At 37.1% G+C, this 22294-nt stretch overlaps 3 protein-coding genes and 1 long non-coding RNA gene across 9 annotated transcripts in view; 1 reads left to right on the top strand and 3 right to left on the bottom strand.

The window, feature by feature from the left end:
• Window positions 1–2933, bottom strand: part of smtnb (smoothelin b) — a 48081-nt gene extending 45148 nt beyond the window's left edge. For 3 of the 4 annotated variants that reach the window (XM_042000384.1, XM_042000383.1, XM_042000388.1), the window contains exon 1: window positions 2580–2932. In XM_042000384.1, coding sequence (XP_041856318.1) covers window positions 2580–2630 — 51 coding nt within the window. In that variant the 5' untranslated portion in view covers window positions 2631–2932. Of the gene's footprint in view, window positions 1–2579 lie in introns of all 4 variants that reach the window. The other variant, XM_042000382.1, reaches the window with a different exon arrangement.
• Window positions 738–17739, top strand: LOC121649514. Its single transcript, XR_006012131.1, has 3 exons — window positions 738–960; window positions 14417–14422; window positions 17726–17739. It is a non-coding gene; the product is annotated as an uncharacterized LOC121649514 (long non-coding RNA).
• Window positions 3515–10926, bottom strand: trafd1 (TRAF-type zinc finger domain containing 1). 3 transcript variants are annotated; one of them, XM_042000389.1, is made up of 13 exons: window positions 10696–10925; window positions 10358–10431; window positions 10028–10076; window positions 9802–9937; window positions 9234–9287; window positions 8039–8480; window positions 7398–7685; window positions 7258–7322; window positions 6281–6541; window positions 5904–6042; window positions 5116–5320; window positions 4899–4956; window positions 3515–4561 (listed from the first exon to the last, which is right to left on the bottom strand). In XM_042000389.1, the coding sequence occupies exons 3-13, from the start codon at window positions 10060–10062 to the stop codon at window positions 4523–4525; spliced, it is 1722 nt and encodes a 573-aa protein (XP_041856323.1). In that variant the 5' UTR covers window positions 10063–10076; window positions 10358–10431; window positions 10696–10925; the 3' UTR covers window positions 3515–4522. The 3 variants fall into 3 exon arrangements, with proteins under 3 accessions (XP_041856323.1, XP_041856325.1, XP_041856324.1); XM_042000391.1 differs by lacking the exon at window positions 10696–10925 and having other exon boundaries at window positions 6281–6390; window positions 6466–6541; window positions 10358–10689; XM_042000390.1 differs by lacking the exon at window positions 10358–10431 and having other exon boundaries at window positions 10696–10926.
• On the bottom strand, window positions 11440–21711 carry mob1a (MOB kinase activator 1A). The gene is made up of 6 exons (XM_042000392.1): window positions 21547–21711; window positions 18120–18286; window positions 16001–16094; window positions 15440–15573; window positions 14688–14851; window positions 11440–13139 (listed from the first exon to the last, which is right to left on the bottom strand). The coding sequence occupies exons 1-6, from the start codon at window positions 21558–21560 to the stop codon at window positions 13062–13064; spliced, it is 651 nt and encodes a 216-aa protein (XP_041856326.1). The 5' UTR covers window positions 21561–21711; the 3' UTR covers window positions 11440–13061.
• Between the last annotated feature and the right edge of the window lie 583 nt (window positions 21712–22294).

The following is a 22294-nucleotide window of genomic DNA, read 5'->3' as shown; positions in this document are numbered from 1 at the left end:
CAAACAAACAAACAAACAAACAAATAAATAAATGAATGATGGATGGATGGTGCTGAGTGATGTAGAGCCAAAATAGACTTAACAAAACTGAGATGGTGCTCCAAACTGGCTGGTGTAGAGTTAAAAGATGCTGCCAGGAAAGGATCACTGCATTCGGTCAGTCTGCTCTGTCGTGGCTGCTGGTGCTTGACAAGGACAGCTGTACTGATTACTCAAATAAAATAGCCATTAAAGTAGTTCAATGCATTTATTTTTTCTGTATATTTGTCATAAAAGTGAGTAAAACTTGTAGGACGACAAAATTTAAAAAGGCTGGAATATGCTCTACGATCCGAAGGGAGTGTGTTTTTCTCCAGCAACAATGGCTGTGGTGGGCTGGGAGTAGAGGATGGGAAACTGTGGTTTATACAAGGTTCTCCGAAGGTTAGTTGTGACCTTCAGAAAGGTCACAACATAATGTTTAAAAAAAGTTTTCGTCTCAACTATCCAGGCTACGTTCTCTGAGCATCACAGTCAACTTTACCAGAACCTTCAGCCAGTTCCTTCGTTAGTTGTGCACGTCTACAGGTGGAGCATCCTCTCAATCACTAGTATGCTTATAAACCAAACAGTAAACAGTCATCAGTGACTGATTTTCAGCTCAGACAGCAACATTAAAAGTCAGCCTTTTCTGCAGGGGTCTGTTGGCTCAAAACTTCCATCTTCCCCCCAAGGCCACAAGTGACAGAGAACGGTGTGGCTGCCAGATCTGTATTTCTGCCAGATTCGTATTTTTGTCGACTGCGCATGCGCATCGCGGCGGCCATCTTGGACGCTGAAATACGGCAACACCGTCTAGTCAAATCTGTGTGGTAGACGCTTTTTAGCTTATGGTGAACAACTTTTTTTGCCTCTTTTTGCAGCTTCGCGATGAGGGGATTTGTCTTCTTCAACAATGTTCAAGCCTTCATGGCTGATGGCGTAATAACTGAGCAACAGATTTACCAACAACCTAAACCAAGTTTGTTAACATGCAAAATCTAGAAGGGAACTGACCCAAAACATGCAGTTCAATGTAACATGTTCACAATTTCAAAAGACAACCCTTTCAGCTCAATGAACATAAAAAATAAAGCTTTTATAAGAAAATGTTGATGTCAGTGCTGCTGAATGTCCCTGCTATTCTATGCTCACTTGTTACAATCAGGGGAAATGGACAGCAGCCTTCAGGTCATCATTCTCCACCCTGTGGTCCAGCTGATTCTGGAGTCTGATGACCTGTTCAAGCTCTCGGATCTGTCGGTCTGTTTTATGACTGACAAGTGTGCGGTAAAAGTGGACAGCGAAGACAATAAAAACAAGTCCAAACGGCACCATGATGCAGGTGGAAGCAATGGCTGCCGCCTCTCCGGGACTTATGGTGCCATTATCTTCTTCCTTGTCGTTTTTAAGAGGTAAGAATTTCACCCACACAGATTTGACTAGACGGTGTTGCCGTATTTCAGCGTCCAAGATGGCCGCCGCGATGCGCATGCGCAGTCGACAAAAATACGAATCTGGCAGAAATACAGATCTGGCAGCCACAAACGGTGCTAGCCAGGCTGGACTGCATGGTCCTCCTTGCACTTAAGCCGGTAGAGCCGGCGCAGTTGACGCTGGTAAGATGTGCTCTCGCACTTGAGCATAGGGTTAAGGCGTTATGTCGTAGTTTCTCTTCTGTGGTTACCGCACAAATTCAGCAAGAAGCTCCAGAAACACATAATCACAAACTGACCAATCACAAGGGAGTACTTCCACGTAACCGAGCTGCACGCATGGCTGACGTCAGGTCTTGAAGACGTGCACGCCAAGTCTCTGCGGACCTGCATGGAGCATATATCAGACGTTGTGCAAGTATAAGTCCAGCTTTAGAGCCTGTGACCTGCTCAGTGTTGTTTGACCAATAGGCAAGGATCTGCCCCCAAGACACACCTTGAGAAACCCACCCCCCGCTCGAACCCTTATTTACATAGTAAGGCAGAAATGCATACAGAAATGTAATAAGGGACCAGAGAAAATTTAGAGAAACCACAGAAATAAATACACTTGGAGAAATAAATAGAGGAAGAAAACACTAGATTGAAAATGAGGATGTAAATATGACTGAAATTTAAAAAAGGGTAAATCAATGAATAAATTAATTAAAATGTTAGATCAAAACCAATATTGGTTATAAGAACATATCAAAGGAAAATATTACAGAAATAAATAAGCATAAAAATAAAGAAGGAAAAAAAAATTTAAAAAGCAAATAAATAAATGCAGCTGAAAAGTAAGTAAATAAATATGATTAATACAAAGTTAAATTAAAACAGTTGAAAATGACCATGGAGACATACATCTGTGTCACATTGTAAAGGTTTTCGAATATAAAAACGATTTTTCAATATTTTTGTAAAATTTATTTGCATATAAGTTGTTACTGAGCCATTTTTATATTTTTTGTGAATTTCTTTTTTTATTTTGGCTGTTTCGGTCCTCCATAGCCGTAACCGTGTGTGAACTAACTTTTAAAAAATCATATTCAACCAGCGCATCCCTCTTTTTAATCATCTACTCACCAAAGCTCGGAGAGCGGACTCGTCCAGCGCTGAATACGTCTCCAGAGACATCTTATCTATCTGCCTGGCTCAGGTGAGACGAGAATGAGATGGTGGGATGGATGGAGAGTCTCGCTGGGATTTGGTTCACCGGCCAGCAACGGGTGCCACCTGCTCAACTCGGTTTTTGTTGTCTTTTGTCCGCTGCAGTCTGTTCAGCAGTTCGAAGCTTCTATTTAACTTCAATAATGTCGTGTCTTGCTGGTAGAGATCATATTTTGCTATGGTCTCGGAAGTCGCAACGAAAGCATTAGCAACCCAGCTTTCACACAAGGGAGACGTTGGCAGCTTTTTGAACTGAGAATTCCCACTGAAAGTTTTAACCCCGCCCTCCGTGACTCCGGCTTCTCCCGGCGTTGACTCAAATCGCTCCACCATGTGGGAGGAAGTAAAACAACGCTCAGGTATGGAGGGTAATACGTGCCACAGTGACAAATAGATAAATGCATCTAACTACCCATAAGCTGTCCCATTTCTTCATTCGGGATACAGCCATATTTCCAAGCAACTATTAAAACCAAAAAGTCCAAGACAAGACCTGGTATCCCCTATGAGCACCCAAATTCCTTTTCAGCTACTCCTTCATACAAAAGATTTAAGAAACACTAAATATTTCATTTGACTGGCTAACAAATATTCAGACAAAACCACTTTATGTAAAAAAAAAAAAAAAAAAACATTTACTCTAGCAGTTTGGTTAGGAACACTGGCAATAAAAACTGTGTTGGTATAGTGACTATGAAGCTCGCTTGCTCCAGCGCCACACTAATCATAAGTAAATAATTATCAACAGGAAGTAAAAAAGAAAAAAAAAAGAGGGGGGGGGGGGGAGAGACAGAGAGGCAGGCATAGATTAACAAAGAGGTGTGAACAAACAACAGACTTGAAACCATCAATACATTTAAACATTTAATCATCACACCAGATCAAGGACATCACAAGTTGTTCTTTTACACAAATAGTCAGCTGCATGCCACAACTGCCTCAAATCCAACTCCGCAGCAGGTGGTCTCACTGATGAGCTACTCAGCTTTGAGGTGTTAATCTGAAAAGCAGAATTTGCATATTCAGCCATTTGTGGCTCCCTATTTATTATGCATTCCTTAAGAGTTACACAAAAAATATATCTCATCAACCTTAAATTTGATTCAAAGAAACAACAAAAATTTTCACACTACTTGAAAGAATATTACACAGGATACACTGCTTTTAAAGTCACCTCAATATAATAAACACAACATACACTATAGACTGATTTCTTTTAAAGTACTAGGAAGTAGTTACAGAAAATTGTTAAAGAGAAATATTCAACAGTATAAAAAAGGGGAGTTAAAAGGTCAGTAACACTTTTTTTCTTTGTCAAAGATGCAAAAACATATCTAATCTGTTCCTCAAGCCCTTTTTAACAAAATAATTCATGAAAGTGCTATTTGTTACATAATGTTGCAGAAACTAAGAGGGAAAAAAAGAAACACAGAAGGAACTTTAAAACTAGGGTAAAAAAAATCCTTGGCAGCAGTGACAAGGTAAAGATCAAGTTTAACAGAAACACATTATCAAAGTTATGTGTGTTTTTCTGTCCTGTAATAAACCATGACTCATTTAGTTTAACATCTGTCAATGCAAATAAAATTTATCGTAAATGTTTTTAGTTCAGGCTAAACAGTTGAAGATACAAATATTGAAGCAAAAGTTGACATTAAGCTGAATAAATGAGTATAAATCAAATTTCTTGCTTAGACACTGATGTTAAAATGAATCAGAATATAAACTGCAAGATACTAAAGGTCCCACAGGCACTTATCAGATCGTTATACGTTTTAGATTTTAAAAATGTGCAAAAAAGATAAATGAAAAGCAGAGTTGGAGGTTTGGTTTTTCTATTTTTCCACAAGCTCTGGCTCTTATTCTTCTTCTTGCTCTTCATTCTGCTTCTTGGGCAACTATAAATGGAAAAAAATAAAACAATCCAAGGTTCAAAAACACATAAATGAAATACATAAAGAAATGTCAACTTCAGATGGACCAGGCTGTATTTACTGTAAGCAAGCTGGATTAGATCAGATGGAATAATTAAATAGAGGAAATGGGAAAAGAAAAGAAAGTAAAAACCTCAAGAATTCCTTACAGTGGATATTTTTCCACTTTCAACATTTTAACAGGCTCTAGTTGGATAATAACAAACCAGTATAGCAAAAATGAATCACCCATCATTCATCTGTACCATCTGTCATGAGAAGAAAAAGTAATTATGTTATTTAAAGAAAACACTAATAGTACCTTTGTTGCTGGTTTTATTCTGTTTCCTCTCCCTTCTTTGTTTTCCGGAATATGAAATCTACAGAACATACAGTCAAATTATATTATTAATAAACACACTACATTAACATATCTTTTTAATACAGCAATGTCTTAAGAAAGTCTAAACAGTTTGTGTAGAGGTAAAAAAAAAATCTAATTTAAAAATGTTTACATAAGACTAAATCAATGTTTTTACCCCTTTAATGATGCAGAACCAGGCGTGTCAGTGTCACACAGTTTCTCTTCTGCCCTGCCCTGCTCAGGTTCGTTTTTTACAGAGACATCAGAGTTAGGCATCTTCCTCTGATTCTGAGCTCCAGTGTAGCTTCTCTGCCATCCTCTTACATTGGATCCTGATTGCATGCTCCGGTCAAATCCAGAGTCCTCATCTAAGAAGTCAGCTACAACCGGACAAGTCATATTTTAGATAAACACACATGCAAACACAGATGTAATGCATATGACTGTAAAAAATATACCAAGTGTTCAGCAATGGTTCAGATATCATAAATTACATTTATATTTAAAATTCTGAATGAATCTGGAGAGGACTTCAGAGGTCTATATATATATATATATATATATATATATGTCCCCATACACAGAGAAACTCTTCTTTGGAGCATGAAGACCCTCTTCCTCCAGTATAAATTATAAATGGTTGCGAGTTAACATTAATTTTTTGAAAGAACAAAAAGTCAATACAACGTGTACGAGCACAACGCAAAGCTATTATCTGTACTGTCACCTTTCAGCTGCACTGTGGGTAAGAACTACAGCCCAAAGTAAGTGGAAATTAGCTGCAGTTCCTTACTCTTTCTGTTTAACTATTGTAAATATTGTAAAAGGGCATTTTTGTTCAGCCAACCATATCTGCTCAAATTCAAACGATTTAATCATATTAAGTCAGAGCTTTGTTATAGCACTTGTTATAATTGATCTCTGTAACTTTTATAGCGCCTTTCAAAAAATGTTGCATCTTACCCTGGTGCTTAATTCTTCTCGGAAAATCTGGAGACACCTGCCCAAAGGTGTCTTTAGAAGGGCTCAGTGATTTTTTGATGGGTGGCTTAGCTGTATTATTCAGTGGGTGCAAAGTGTCAGGGCGCATGTCACATTTGTCCTGAAAGTGAGAAAAACAAAAAAGGAGTAAAATATAAATATCACACCATGCATACGCAGGCTCCTCAAGGGATGGAGCAGAGATCGCTACAGTAGATACGGGCTTTATGTTACAAAGAAACTTGTGTTTGCACATTACTTTAATAACCAACAAAAGGTCAGTGATTTTCCTTCAACACAACACACTCATCGTGATATGTCAGTTTTACACTGGTGTGATTATGCGATTGGTTTCATACCTGATGGTGAAAGACAACAGCCTCCTCTAAAGCCACACCACAGAACTCACATGGAATAACAACATCGCCCTCTAGTGGACTGGCTGGGGGACTGTAGGAAGCTGGGGAGACTGACCGAGGGAAGGTGGGAATGTTAGATGCAAGTGTGTTCGGAAGGCTTTGCATTAGTCCTGATGTGTTCCTACTCATCCTGTCCTCTTTGGGTGGAGAAGAGGGCTGCTTGCTAAAAGATGCAAAGGCAGAGGCAGGGCTGCACCCAGTCTGAAAGAAAAGTACACAAAAGGTTAAAACATAACCATCCTGCTTGTGTTAGGTCATCATGTTTCTCCAAAATGCAGATGAAAGTTGCATGCTTCGATGAGCAAAGGCTGGTAAGTGGACTGTGAACAGTCTGAAACTAAGATAAAGCCAGGTATGCACAGATTTGCACACCATGGAAATCTGCATTGTCATATCTGTCTGAGTCTAATCATTTTACATTGACATACAGACAGACAAAAATACCTCAACCATCTGACAATGCAGAATGCAGATGGGTCCATGAAGTGTACCAACAGGATACAAGATAAAACTAAATGTATGGTAACTGCATGAAAGTTTTTTTTAGACAGTATTAAACAAAAAACTGTATCTGCACAAAATCTGTGTAATTTATTTCTTATTCATTTAATTGGAGAAATCTGATAATAAATTTATTGTAATAGATATGACAAAGAAAATCACAGAAAATATTAGGATATATGAAGAACAAAAGAAGGTATTCAGACATCGAGTTGATGTTGTCAGAGTATGTGAAAACTGAGTTTCCCGAAGGCCTGATGGGTTTGTAGGCGAGTCATTTGCATTCTTAACAATCCACATTGAAAGGATGTTTGTCCAAAATTTTCAATTAAATCGATCAGTTAGCTAATTTGCACACTTTGTCAGCTGGATCATAAGAATGTTGATCTGCAATGTATTCAAAACCACTTTCAAACCTGATGCAAAATGAGGTCCTCTTCTGGAAACAGCTCTTCACAAAACTCACATGGCAGCATGGTTTCTATAAAAACAATTTCAAACAATAAGCAAACCAACAGCAAAGTAACATCAAGCATTATAACCTGCACACATTTACCTGTTTGATCATGGTCCTGAACAGCACCTGGGCTTGTCCCTTCAGTGAAGTTTGGGTAGTTGTTGTTAGTTGGAAAGAATGAAGGATATACAGATGTGTTAGTCTTCCCAATCTTGTGGTCCCAGACATCACTCCACATGTTGCCCTCCAGACCTCCAGCTACAGATTCTCCATCACTCTGCAGGCTGAGAGCCAACATGTAGTCGAGGCCTGAGGAATCCTCATCTAATGGCTGCTCAGTGCGTGGCCATGCACTGCTGCCACGAAGAAAATCCCCCCGCTCCAGGACTAAAAGAAAAATCAGCCACACAAATTCAGAAAATAACCACAACTGAAAATATCAGCATGATACAAGTACTTTTACACTTTCATGAGCAAAATAGTGGAAGAATAGTAAGATTATAACAGACCCTTCAAATCCACACTAGTTTCCCAAAGACTGTTTCACATCAGAGAAAATCTACAGCAGCCAGAAAACTCTACAGGTAACTTTTAAACTGCTGTTACTTATATAGACAAATCCATTATATACAATAACATTTTGTAGATACTTTTTTTTTCATTTTGGGGGGATTTCCATATTTTCATGTGGTTAAAAATTCCATTCAAACCACAAGAAAAGTTACAGTAAATGCACTCACAAGGGCTAAATGCTGTGTTCTGAGGTGTAGTATTCTTCCAGTCTCCTGAGGCCTGATATCCTCTTGAAGTGTTGTAAGTTGAGGGGTCAAATGGCAGAGGAAAAGACTGCTGTTCTGCGGCACTGAAATTATTAATCTTAGGGCCTCTTTCCTGGGCTCTTATGAGGTTTCGGATGGAGTGGGCTTCAAACCATGCATCTGAAGACTGTTGTTCTACTGGGCTGCTGCGACTCATCCGACTGTTGTTCCTTTCTTGGGGTGGTGTGTGGCTTCCACATAAGACTGGATGCACAGCTTGTTCTCGCAGCATTATATTGCACTTGCACCGAGGGCAAGGCTCAGTGCGTGTACCACAATATTCCTCGTGGACTTTGGACTGACTGAAAACAAGCTCCAGTTCACAGTATTGGCATGGGACCAGTCGCTGAGAGCACTCAGAGCTCTGCAAGACACAATCAATAGGCATGTTCTCACATGATACTTGGGGGGGGGTCATTGTGTTAGTCAGACCAAGATCAGACTTTTAAAATACATTTAACCTGTTAGTCCGACTGAAATCATGCATAATCAAAGCTCTCAAAGCCAGACTAACACCAAGGTAATGCAGTCTGTGGTCAAATTATTTCTACATGTATGTGGTCAACTAGAATAAACTGGCCTGGACACTCTTGCACATGCTTCATAGTTATATATAAGGAGACTCCTGTACACAAAGAGGAGAAAGTCATACCAACAGAGAGTATTAAGGGAATAATTCCATCTTTATGTAAAAAAAAAAAAAAAAAAAAAACTAATAGAAGCACACAACACAAAATGTGAAGACCAGTGAACCAGTTGAATTTTTCACTTGACATGGCACCAATTTTCCACCAGACAAACTGTTTGTCAATTGTTTTAGATGTTAGTCATAAAAAGTAAACTGGAAGACACCCAGTACTAACAAGCTGAAAGCACTCATAATAACTACTAGCATTGCACTGTCGGACATAGTTAAGTCAATGATTTGATTCCCCTCCTATGCATGCATACTGGGATAAGAATGGTGGCCCAATTAAATGACCTGGGCAAATTCCAACCATAGCTGAACTCAATTATGAATGTAAATGAACTGATTATTAAAAAAAAGGGGAGAAAAAGGTAATAGTGTTACATATTAAGAATAATTACTAATAAATAAAATTGTTCTTTATCATACCTGGTGAGCCTCAATGTGATTCTTCTCAATTTTCAATCCACACTTGCATGTAATCTGAAATACATGTTAAAATGCATTTAGATTTGGTCTCATGTTCCTTTCTAATTAATAGTTTTCTTTAGGGCCAAAGGTCGCTGATAACTGCAACCGCTGCTCATAGTAGCCAAAAGTAAAAAAAAAAAAAAAAAAAAAAAAAAGACTTATTTTTCATAGAAATTTTTTTTATTCATTTCATGGATATACTTGACAAACAAGAGCCTCACTAAAGAATCTAGTGCTTCTATGTCAAACAAAAAACAATGACATGACATTATTAATAACCAACGATAGCCTGGATTGATGAAAGCAGTTTCTGTTAAAATCATAGTGTTGTGGTAAGTCATCCAATGTATATACTTTTTCATTTCAAAATCACTTAAGCAATGCATTCACCTTGCGTACGTGATGTTCGATGGACTGAAACCAGCAATACAATATTAAAGTTTTCAAGAGGATTTTAATTACTTATGGCAAGATGTATATTGCTACACATAAGTGGTTAAAGTTTTGTTCTGCTGTTTAGATGTACCTGTGTATGTTCCTGTAGCTTGTGCTCCTGAAGGTCTGACCGGGGCACTGGCTCCTGGCACACATCACATAGTGCAATGTTTCTTCGACAGTGAATCTCATGGGTAGTAAAGTTTGCCTCTGGGATGTCATGTTTGCTAAGAATATAGAAAAAAAAAATAGAAAGCAGTTCATTAAACCTACATTCACATTGTCTATCAATTATCATGTGACTTTGTTATACATACCAGTTACCACAAAACTGAGTGTTTTCATCGGCCATGACTACACTGAAGCCTAAAAACAACAGGAAACGTTAGTAAGATGGGGGAATCATCGTGTAATAACACCTAACCTCACTATAGGTGGTTATGCTATTTGTAACTGATACAGCATTAATTATTTGTAACTGCGATTAGTTATCTGATGATTGGTTCATACAAGTTTCGGTGGGTAATCTATAGCAATAACAGTTTATAAAACCCATAACCTCATGGATCATGCGGTTTTATGTGGAGACAGAGCTATAACTGTGTTTCACAAATGAAGCCCTTTGACAACAGTTTCGCTTTACTCACCCGGTATTTCCAGGCAGGCTGTTTACGCTAACTGTCGACGACAGACTATTTTAGCAAGACGATTCCTCGCTAACCTTAATCAACAAGATTTTTTTTAACAACTTAGCATGTTACAACGACAGCTTTGTTTTATTTAGATAGCTACATAGCTTAGCATTAAATACGCGATTTTATAACCACCACGTAGCATTAAGTTAACGCTAACTTTAACTGCTATTTAAAAGTAGCAACGAAAGCTAAAGTCATGACAGTTTTAGTTGCTTGTTCTAAACACACCCGTTTAGAAATAACGTTTGTTTCACTTGATAATTTAACCAAACTCAAAGTTGCTGACTTACTACTCGAAAAGAAATAGCTCGAAATTATAACAGTTTATTTCCTCCTTGTTCGATCATAACATCCGGATAAGGATGCCCAAATTATTGCCTGGTAGGCTACATTCTTTTGCTTGGGTAAAACCAAGTCCAGTATTATCTTAAAAATGTTAAAATGGCGTGCGACAGTTTCACTTTTAAAGTTTAAGCTTCTAAAGCTTAGGGGGTTATCATTTTGCTATTTAAATGGTACTAAATTCTAAACTCTGGGCAAACTTGCGCTTTTATTTTCCAGGCTCAAATTTGATTGGATGTGGATGTAAATGTCGTGCACCATGTGAGAATGCCTCGGGTAAAACCATTGCTTCTCAAAATACAAGTTCCTGGGTGAAATCCAACCATTACCAAAGGTCTCAGTATTCACAATTTTTCGTTTTACTGACAATTTTAGTCTCATCACATGTTCACCAACATTTCAGTAATGTTTTGATATTCAAAAAACACAATCAAAACAAAATCAAGAGGTATATATGATCTAGATTTTAATATTGGGCTATTTCTAATTAGCAATTTTTGGATAATTATGTTTTTAATCTATTTTCCATTATCCTACAGCAGTTTTGATCGCTTCCATTATTTAATGATCTAAAATAAAAGTTAATTAGAAAAATCTTGCTTTTCAAAACAAACAAGAGCATTACAAAAATTATTGGTAATTTAAAAGATGTCTGACAGACATAAAGCAAAGATAAAAAGAAAAAAGACAGATTGTCCTTCAAGTGTTTATTGAATATTTGATCTATCAATATTGTCATATCTGACATTTTTATTCTATTGTAAGGCACAGTCCTGCGCAGACAAATCACTGACCTTATTAACAGCAAATATTTGGATTTGGTAAACACATTCTCCAAACTTATTTACAGTCAGAATGACTACCCAAAGACTTCACCAAAACTGTAAAAATATATTAAAAAGTTTCATTTACTTCAAAGCCCTTGTTGTCCATTTGATTAAAAGTGTCAATTAATCGTTTTACAGTCTGCTAAGAAATGTAACAAAAAAAGTTAAAAAATAATATTGTGATAATAACAAATACATACAAATGTGACTGTATACTGACTGAAAAGTAAAGATCCCAACATTCCACTGGTTAGTTTTTTATGATGTATTAAACCAATTTCCAATTTTACCTATGATAATTGGTCACATGATTGTCTGATATAAAATTAGGTCCGACAACAAGTAAAAAAAAAAAAACAATTCCTTTGAGTAACTTTTGAAAGACAACATTTGACAGGGGTCAGGAGGAAGGGGGGTATTAGCTGCATCATTAGCCAGCATAAAGCATAGTAGAGGGAAAAAAAACCTGATAATTGTGCACAAACCAAAGACAAATGAATGCTTAATAAAAACTACATACATCTCAAAAATATGAATGAAACTGTCATTTCTAAACTTTCCAATTCAGGGGAAAAAACTAAGATAAACATATATTAAATGAGGAGTGGTTATGTGTTCCACAATTTATCAGCTCTACAGCAACTAACTAAAATTACAGTAAAATATTCACTTTAAACTATTTGTTCTTTGACCCCATTTCTACTATACAATTCCTCTTCATAGAATAATTAAACAAGCTTTGCAGGCGCATGATAAGAAGGGAAAAAGTGCGCAAAACACAATATTGTACAACCAAATTCAAATAGCTTTAAGTCGTAGATGGAAGAGGGTCTTTTATGGGGTATATCTTCACATTTATCTCACACTTAACTGTGACTCAAAGAAGTTATTATTAGGAAGCATGCTTGTATATATGACAGTGAGCATTATATATTATATACCTGTGCATTTTTGTGCCTGCCTTCATCATTCTTTTAAGGCACATAAGCCCATGTATGACACATTTAATGTCATCACCTGCCTTACAATCGTTCCTGTTTCTCGTCCCTGTACACAAATAACAGATCATTTAAAAACAAACAAACAAAAAAAAATTAAGATTGGGATATTTGGTCAGTTACTGTATCTTTCTAATTAAAGTAACGTCTGTTTTTCACCTCCATGTACTTGGTCCAATATAAAATTTAGTGGGCTGGTCTTACAGAGTAAATAACCAGAGTCCTGTGAAAAAATATTCTTTACTACACTGTCCTATATAATCTAACAAGGCTACGATGAGGGGAAAAAGGCTCACAGGCAGCATACAACAGAAACTAATAAGAGAAGTACAGTGCATATATTCAGGAAATGTAAGAAAGGCACAGATTTAAAGAGCTGAGGCTAGAGGTCATAGAGGTAGAGGAATTCAAGGAAGTACATAGAAGAGAAAACAAAGGAGAGAAGACCTATCAACTAAAAGAAAAAGCAGGCGATACATGATGAAATGTCTATCTGTCCTTGGATCCAAGTTTCTCGATCAAGTCCTGCAGAGGAGCAAGCTCTCGTCTGTCAATGAGGTTGAACTCCTGCAAACAGGGGAGGAGGGAGAAAGCATTCAATAAATATCACATGTTTAAATTAGAGAGAAAACATATTTAGTATTTCATACACAATTTTACAATTACTTTGATCCTGTACAGTAATAGGATAGAAACAGCAGTTCGGTATTGTATTGATCGGTTTAGAGTTGCAGTGTAATGTTGATCACAAAGACCAGTTAACTTGTAACACCAACTTTAAGCAATGACACTTAAGTAATGGCTACAGTATTTGAGACACAAAATCCTTTGACTTGAGCATGTGCAAACCCAACGGTCTACTATAAAAAAAACAAACTAATGTTATGTGATTTTATTGTTAAGAGTAATGACTAAATCAGAGACGATATGAAGTGTTTCGCTGACGCCTTTCGCGGACTCTCCTAAAAGTCCCACATTAGTCAATGTATCACTGGTGAGTAATATAGTCAAACATACATTACCAGTTTAAACATTTGGACACACTTTCCTATTAAATTTAATGGGAATGTGTGTCCAAACTTTTGACTTCTGGTGCATAACCACCAATTTATTTTATCCTCAATCTTTATTTTCATGACAAAGATCAAATTTTTTGGTGAGCAACACTAAATGGACACATAACTTGTTTTCAGGATCTGTTTGTGGCAGGACTGAAAAGTAAATCAAATGTTTGTTATTGTTCAACTAGATAATTTGTTTTTTATTTAATAAAATACTCTTTACAATTAACATAATGCACCATAATCATCATTATTTTTTTATTTATATATATTTTTTTCTCCTGTAAACATTTTTTTTAACATAACGTTAAGCAATCATTTCCCTTCTCTCCACTGATCTGGTCTAATATAACAGCTGAGGCCGACCGATCTGCAGGTTCTGTGTCAGAGCCTGTTACCTTGGCAACGGGTCACAAAGAAATAGTCCACTCAGCCGCTTCTTGTGAAAAACTTACGATTTTACCAATAAAAAACAACATTAACGCATTAATAATTTATTTAATATTTTTTTCTTTCTTAATGGACCATGGTATAAGCGGGATAATGCCCTCAGAGGTGGCCATTATCATACGGTTCACGCCTCCGCGTCGACCATTAATTTATGATAACGGCCACATCGTCGGGCATTATCCCTTACTTAATCGCACGTTAGTCGATTAGTCATGATCAAATATACTGAATGACTGAGAGCGCTAGTAAATACTAATCTACTGGACCTTTTTGGAACTCAGTCCTACAACGTGGACAATACAATAACAGAAATGACATGTCTGTATACAGCAGGTGTTTGTTCAGTAATCCACGAGTATAAATTGTCTCTGAGGAAGAGCAACACTGTGGGAATAATGCCAAGATAGTGTAACAAAGGCTGTGCAATTTATCTAAAACTATCAATAAGTTGAACAAGGATCAACATTTAAAAGTTGTCACTTTTTCCTCAGCAGAGAGATTACAGCTTCTACAGAAAATATGATTCGGGGCTCCTATTCAAACATTACACCACTATCTAGGCTTTTAGATATACAAACTTTACACTGCAGAAAAACAATCTCACCTGGACAAAGAAAATGAAGTGCTTGAAGGAGGTGTTGAGGTGAGCCTCCTCTTGCAGCTGCATCACAGAGTCAAAATGTTGGTGGTAGATGTGAGCATAAACTCTGAACAGACGCTTCAGGATGGTTTTGGCCACAGACATGAAATTCTTGGGAAAGGGAACTCCTAAAGGGCAGAAGGAGGTGGAAAATGCTGATATCAAGAAAAGAGCACAAGCTGTTTCAACATCCACTTCGTCTTTCAGCCTTGGTTAGAATGACACTTCAATGAAATGCACTTGCACTTTTGACTTATTTGTCTTGATCATGTTTAGGAGAAAGTATGAAAAACTACTTAAAAATGCCACCTAAGAACCTACATACAGTTGCAAATTCAACTGTAAACTGTGTATCTAAGAGGAACACAGCTTTTGGATACATACATGATGCTAAATTAAAAATAATTTCTGATTTTAGTTTTGATAATGTCATATCTTTTAACAAAAGAGAGGACTATGTGGGAGTTGCAATCCCTGTATACACAGTTCTTCAAATTCTACATTAAATAATTACTTTAAGAAACAAACAAGCCAAAATACTCGTAAAAAGAGCTTTTTTAGTATTAAAGACTATTTTGCCTTCAGTCTGCTTCTCAGCATTTGACACAATGTCTCAAATGAACTTCAGCCAAATGACTGTTGCCAGCAGAGTTATTATAATTATGAATCTGGAACCAAAATAACAATTAAAAAAATCTTCAGTAACCGCAGCTCACCAATCTTGGAGGGGAAAAGTGTCTCATCATCCAGCTGGTCCTGCACCCAGGTCATCAAGTAGTCTATGTATTTGGGTGCAGAGCATTTGATTGGCTTTTTAATATTGGTCCCATCAGCCCAGTGATATTCATATCTGCAAAGAAATTATGACATTTACACATTTACACATGACATTTAGCATGACTTTGTTAGGACACAAAAGCGTCATATGGTAACAGATAAGCTTTAAACAGGAACAAAAGGGGAAAGCTCAAGTATCTAGTTATATTATTGGTGGCAACGTTGTTGACAGGAAGTGAACCTCCATCTCTTCCTCCTGATTAGGGACTGTACAGACAGTCATGGCAAGAAAAGCAAGGGGAAGTGCCAAAACTATGTTCTGACAACACAAGACCACATGCAAAGCCTTATTCCTGTTTCATGCTATGTGACGTTCAGATTAAATTTTTCAATTTATGTAAGTTTCACTGCAGCTAAATGGTACCAATTTTATATGGTATAAATATATGAGAGCTAATGGGAGAAGATGTAGCACACATCAAAGACTAAATATTTGTCACCTTGGTCCTGCAGACATCACAGAGCAGCTGGTCTCGGTACAGAACTCTGTGATGGTGCCATACAGCATGTTGATTTGGTTAAAGAAATCCACCGCTGAAGAAAAGAACAAATTGACAATTTTGTTAATCATTACAAAGATAAAATTATCATTTTAAAGCAGCACCACTGAACTTTGGGAAATTTTCACATTGTGGCGCCCCCTAATGAAGGATAATTTGGCATTTGTCTTGCATCCTGACTCTTCACTTAGCTCTCTCCAGCCAATAAGTCAGTCTTATGTTGGCTCTTGCTCTCCTTCTTTCTTTCTCTCTTTCTTTTTTATCCAGATCCCCATTAGCTGTGTTGATATCCAGTTGCTGGCGCGTGACACAGTCCCAAAAAGCGAAACACAGCTGTAATGTGATTCTCTGTGCTGGAAAAAGTTGGGAAGTTCAGTTTCTCAGCCTCAGGATTCTGAAGGCAGGGCAACGACTGGTCTAGGAATTTCAACATCCCATAAAAACAGGTCAGAAGTATGAGGTTTTTGACGTAGGAAAGTTATGCAGTCACTTTAAATAAGGCTGCGCAATGTATGTATTAAGAATCAACGCTGCAATACGTGTAAGGACAAAAGTCACATCAGAGGATGTGTAGCTCTAAGCAAGGTAAAATAATGCAAACCCACTGTGCTACAGCTTTTTGTCCACTAACCTTTAACACTGAATAAAGTCATTTCTAAATTTTACACGGAAACATGTACAAATACTATACAAAGCAAAAAGAAAAAAAAAAGATCTTGTAATGAAATAACATCAATCTTCAAAATGGAGTTGGAGGAAGTCTATACTTATTGAATCCCACCCCTCCTGCCTCTGTCAATGTCTTTTCCCTTTTAATTATCCTGCTTCCCATATAGCATGCATGTTCTATTTAGTCATATAGTATACGTGTACTTAAATCTTAAAAATAATACTACTAATTATAATTATAATCACCACCCGGATGTAAGAATTAGCCGAAATTGAGCCATCTATAAATAATAAGAGAAGGAACCATTTAACCATTTTACCACAACTGTTAGAAGTCTGTATGTGTACATTCTTACTTAGAGTTAAACTAGATTGATTTTCCAAAGAACCAACACTGCACCACAGAGTTGGAATGTCATGCACATTTTCAAAGAAGCACTATTGAACTTTGGCAGATTTTCTTAGTGAGGTGCATCCAAATGATAGCTAGTTCTGCATCCTACCTTTACTCTGAGCTCTCTCTGGTCAATAAAAGTCAGTCCAATTTTGACTCTTGTCTAATATCTTGCTCTTGTTCAAAACAGCCAGTTCGTTGATATCCAGATGCTGGCGCGTGATGTAGTACGTAAAGTGAAACTTAGCTGTTATGTGACACATCATCCCAGAATCAAAAGTTGTTAAGTACGGTTTCTAAGCCTTGGGACATTGCAGCACAACAATGGCTCCAGGAATGTACGTATGCTATCAAAACAAGACCAAAACGCATTTCTTTAAGGTCAGAAAGTGCTACTTTCGCCAGAACTGTAGTTACAGGAGTGATTACGGTCAGAGGACCATGGTGATAGAGAGTGGAGGATGACAGCCAACAACACTTCACTTTTTATTCAACAGTTTTACTTACATTCACCACAGACAGTTTGGATCAACAGATCCACTGTTGTGACAAATGATAAAACTGGATTGGCTTCTTCTGCTAGCTTGCTCAAGTTGTGATAGCAACCCAGCTTGGTTGGCCTCAGCGCAATTCAGGTTGTTCTGAATTCTGTTAAATCAGTCTCAGAGCAGAAAACACAACAACAACCAATCTGAAACAGAATTTTATAAACTTTTCAATTATTTTAATAATTTATGTTTACCTGGGTGATTAACTGATGTGTTCGACACAGAACATAAAATTATTTCTGATTACTGCTCACTTTGGTAAGTTATTGAGGATCATATATATATACACTACTGTTCAAAAGTTTGGGGTCACTTTGCCATGGGATTCAATAGGGAAGTGACCCCGAACTCTTGAACGGTAGTGTAATTTTAACATTGTTCATAGGTAAGAATTTTGGGTAGATATTTGTACACCAGGTGTGTGGGTCTATTGTATTTGTTTACTCACTGTTGACGGCAATCCATTCATTGAGATCCTCTCCTTCTGGCAGCATGACAGCCTGTCTCAGGTTCCCGCTGCCCAGTGTTGCCTCAGCATGCTTCAGCAGCTCATATTGGTGGGAGCCTTCTGGGATGTTCTTCTTCGGTTTGAAGGTCTTAGATGAGCGACTGCCACTGCACACAAATTTAAAACAGAGTTAAGCAACAAATCCCAATGATATTTTTTAAAAAATTTAAATTAAACAGTTGTGTCATAATTTCTCTTCTGTAAACACGACATCTACTATATGCGAGAGGCTAAGGGGCTGTCATCGCATGTAGGCGCATTTTCTCAAGTACCTTGCAAATTCTCAATAAAGAGACAAAACCCAAGATAAAACAGTAATACTGACAGTAAATAAACGTGATATGCTCTGCGATATATTCTCAAACTAACAGATGACATCTTCTAAGAGCAGCATTATATTGGCAAAACCAAAATAAAAGGAGGCAAATCCGTAAATGCCAACATGCTTGAAACACAAGTTATGCTAACAGCTAGCACAAACTTTGGTGCTACCCAATTTAGAGCTGCAACTAATGACTATTCTGATAGTCGATTAGTCACCGACTATTAAAACGACTAGTCGACCAATCGGATTATGTATCTCATGATTATTATATATGGATCTTATTTCACTTTCAGCTTTGAAATTTTGCATAAGGTTGTTAAGTCCGACGTGCCTCCTCTTTAAATGTTCGAGCATTGCAGACGTACTTCCGTGGTACACAAGGTCCGCTTTACAAATCTCACATGTATTTAATTTATTTTGTAAGTTTAACGTTAAGTTATCCCAGACTTTTAACGTTCTCCGCCGCCGTTTTCTTTCCTAGTCCGCCACCATATTTTTCCCCTGGCGGACTTCACTGCGCATGTGCAACTCTCTGCAGAGATTAAAAAAGAAGACAATGTCTCACTCTGTCTTTTTTCCCCTCTCTGCGCATGTGCATTGTGCAACTCTCAGCAGAATTAGAAGACAATGTCTCACTCTGTAGTTTTTTTTTTTTTTGTTTTGTTTTTTGTTTGTTTTTTTGCCGACAATAGTCGACGGCTAAATTCGTTGTCGACTATTTTTATTGTCGACAACGTCGACTAATCATTGCAGCCCTAACCCAATTGCAGATTGACTCTGTAAAGGATGGTGCTATTAGGCTAAATGACTCAAATCCAAACTAAAAAAAAAAACTGGCTCTTTACCATCAGATCTGACTGACACCCCAGAGAAACCACAAAATTAAAAAAAGAAAAGAAAAAGAAGTGGGCGCTAGCAACAAACAGCAAAAATAATGAAAGGAACCTGGAATTTCTGTCAGCCATTGAAAACCTCTTTACCACTGTGCAACAACTTATGATTGATGAGGGTGGATACAAAAAATAATAATAATAATAATAATAATAATGGATTTGATTTATATAGTGTTTTTCAAGGCATTCACTCCTCACTCATACCTGGTGATGGTAAGCTACATATGTAGAAACAGGTGTCCTCGGGCAGACTAAAAGAAACATGGCAGCCACAACGACAGATAAGTGGGGGAGTGGGAATCGAACCATCAACCTTCCAATTATTGGACAACCCAATCTTCCACCTCAGCTACCGTCACCCCAAATAAACGCTAACTAATATGCAAGCTGAAAGTCATGTTGGAAGAGTGCTGACCCTACAGCTGGAAATCCCTACTGAAACTACACGGTATGAAGGAAAAGGTTGATGAGGATGTGAGAGAGAGTCTGTTTGACTCATATGGTGCATGTGGCTCCCGCCATCCCAGTCAACCTGCAGGTCAGGGTTGACATCGCACACTGTGATGGCCCCAGAAAGAAGAACGGGGAAAGATTAGACCTGTCATCATCCTCAGTGATCATTTACTGTTGTAATTGTACTCAGTATGTTAAATCAATAAAACTGTTAAAAACAAAGAACAAAACATCAACCATATGCTTGTCTTGGGGACAGTGAAATGGCCAGATACTTAGCTTTGTTGACAGACAGACTACCAAATTATTTTTACTATGTAAATCATGAACAATGTCACTAGTTCTGAATACTGTGACCATAACACTTCTTGTTTATGGTTCGGTTAAAGCTATGTTACTCTTCTATACATACACTACACAGTATCTATTGTATGTATGTCAGACATGAAAAACAGATTTTTGCTCAGGTATTGTGGAACTTTTTTTCTGTTTTCTCTTCTTGCCTCTCTTTCCTTCTCTATTACAATGTTATTTAAGCAGGCTATACTGACTTAAAAAAATAAATCGACATTTATATTATTCTCCTGGGGTACAAAAGAAAATAGCACTGAACAAAAATAACCATAAGGAAAAAGCACACAGACACATTTTGACAAATGTCTATATTATTATAAACATTATATACCTGTGTCTAAATGTGTGCACACACCAACAAAACAGTATAGACAGTATAAACAATCCAGCAGTTTGGAAAACAATGCAGCATAAACTAAAGCAAGTGTCCTTCACATTTTCAAAATTATGTTTTTTGTTTGTTTTTTATAAATGTCATGTTTTGTACCTCAGAGGTACCATGCATTTATGATATGATCAAAATAAAAATTATTTGACTTGACTATGACATTTTGCAAGACTCTTGCAGCTGCAGATTTTTTTTCCTTCCCCCTGCATCTCTCCTGTCTCGTTTGTGCAATATGCATCTGTTGCCATTACTGTGAATACTTGAAACGTCTTTTGCTGTGATCCCACTTGTGATGTGTAATCGCTGTCAGAATTAGCTCAGCCACGGTTCAACCCAAAAAGACTTGTTGTGACTTGTTTTCAGTAAAATTTGAGTTCTACTCTGTGTCATGATCACGTTACAGTGGTTAGACTGTTGGTGCAACTAACAGGAAATGTGACTATTACATGTCGGTGTGACTGTAAACATCGAGAAGATTAATTAACTTCTTCAATGTCCGGAGTCTTCTCGACGAAACTAATACACCAACATTGTGACTGATTATTAAAGTTAACGTGTTTAATCTAATCTGAATAAATAAAATACGAACATGGGCTGTTTAAGCAGTTCAACCATACGTTACCGTTCATTACCAGGCTAACCCGCTAGCTTTTTTTCTATTCTTTTTTTTTTTTTTTTTTTTTTTTTTAAGAAAGTTGTGCTCTGCAAAGGCTGACAATATATATACATATATATAGACAGCTCACAAAAATATTTCGTTGACGGCTGTTAAACGCACATGTAAGAAAGACGATTAACTGTTAACCTATGCAGACTAGGTGTGAAATTGTTTAGTTAGTTTCTGTTAGTGTGTCATTTTAATGTTGGGAACTTTAGGGAACTTCGTAGAAGCGCAGCTACCGTTACCCGCAAACTCCGGCTCTAACTTAGGAAAATCTTCTGAACTTTACTTACAAGAGGAAGCTCATCTTGGCCAAGAAGTGGTTAAAAAGCCTCTATTACAGCTCCTGATCCTCGTTAAGTAAACAGAATTTGGTTTCAGAATTAGACACCGTGAATCACTTATCAGCGATGTCTGCTAGCAGTTTAGGCTAATACGAACTGCACCCACAGCTGCTCTTCCTCTGTCGACTAGATGTAGCTGGTTTACAGGCATACTGTCGCCCCCTGCAGGCGGCATGTTGATATGACACACTCCTCCTGGTTTATGATGTATGTCATGCCCCAGGTAAAACTCAGACTTACAACCACACAAGTTATCTTGTACCATAAAACTATTTGAATATTTAAAATACATATAAATTTTTAACTCCACAGTGTGTTGTAAGTACATTGAAAAGTAATTAGTAGTTTATATAAGGGATAAAGGAACATCATAAAGTCTCTTTTAAAAAACATTTTGTCAAACCAAACGCAGCTTTTATTTTAATGTATCAATAAAAATAATTTAATAATGCATCATCTAATAACACTTAATAATTCCAATTTTACATGGAAACTTTGCTTGAATACAAAGTAGCCTACAGTCCCAATTCCAATAATTAAAATGAAGTAAAATGTGAACAGAAGAATACAACGATTTGCAATTATTATAAGCCCACATTTTACTACATATCAAATGTTGAAATTGAGACAGTTTACCATTTCATGGAAAATATTAGTTAATTTTCAATTTGATAGCAGCAACATATTTAAAACAAAA

Source organism: Melanotaenia boesemani, chromosome 11 (genome assembly GCF_017639745.1).
Source record: "Melanotaenia boesemani isolate fMelBoe1 chromosome 11, fMelBoe1.pri, whole genome shotgun sequence".
Lineage (NCBI taxonomy): Eukaryota > Metazoa > Chordata > Actinopteri > Atheriniformes > Melanotaeniidae > Melanotaenia > Melanotaenia boesemani.
The sequence above is the reverse complement of the archived record's forward strand: the minus strand, read 5'-3'. Positions and strand labels throughout refer to the sequence as shown.

Excerpts from the sequence above, each read along its gene's own strand:
- mob1a (XM_042000392.1), bottom strand. Across the intron at positions 16,095-18,119 it reads TGAATGGATTGCCGTCAACA|CGGTGGATTTCTTTAACCAA; the intron begins GTGAGTAAACAA and ends TCTTTTCTTCAG. Across the intron at positions 13,140-14,687 it reads ACTTCATTTTCTTTGTCCAG|GAGTTCAACCTCATTGACAG; the intron begins GTGAGATTGTTT and ends CCCTGTTTGCAG.
- trafd1 (XM_042000390.1), bottom strand. The coding sequence starts at position 10,062 with ATGGCCGATGAAAACACTCAGTTTTGTGGTAACTG. Across the intron at positions 6,542-7,257 it reads AGGACCTCATTTTGCATCAG|ACTGGGTGCAGCCCTGCCTC; the intron begins GTTTGAAAGTGG and ends CTTTTCTTTCAG. Across the intron at positions 4,562-4,898 it reads GAATAAAACCAGCAACAAAG|TTGCCCAAGAAGCAGAATGA; the intron begins GTACTATTAGTG and ends TTCCATTTATAG.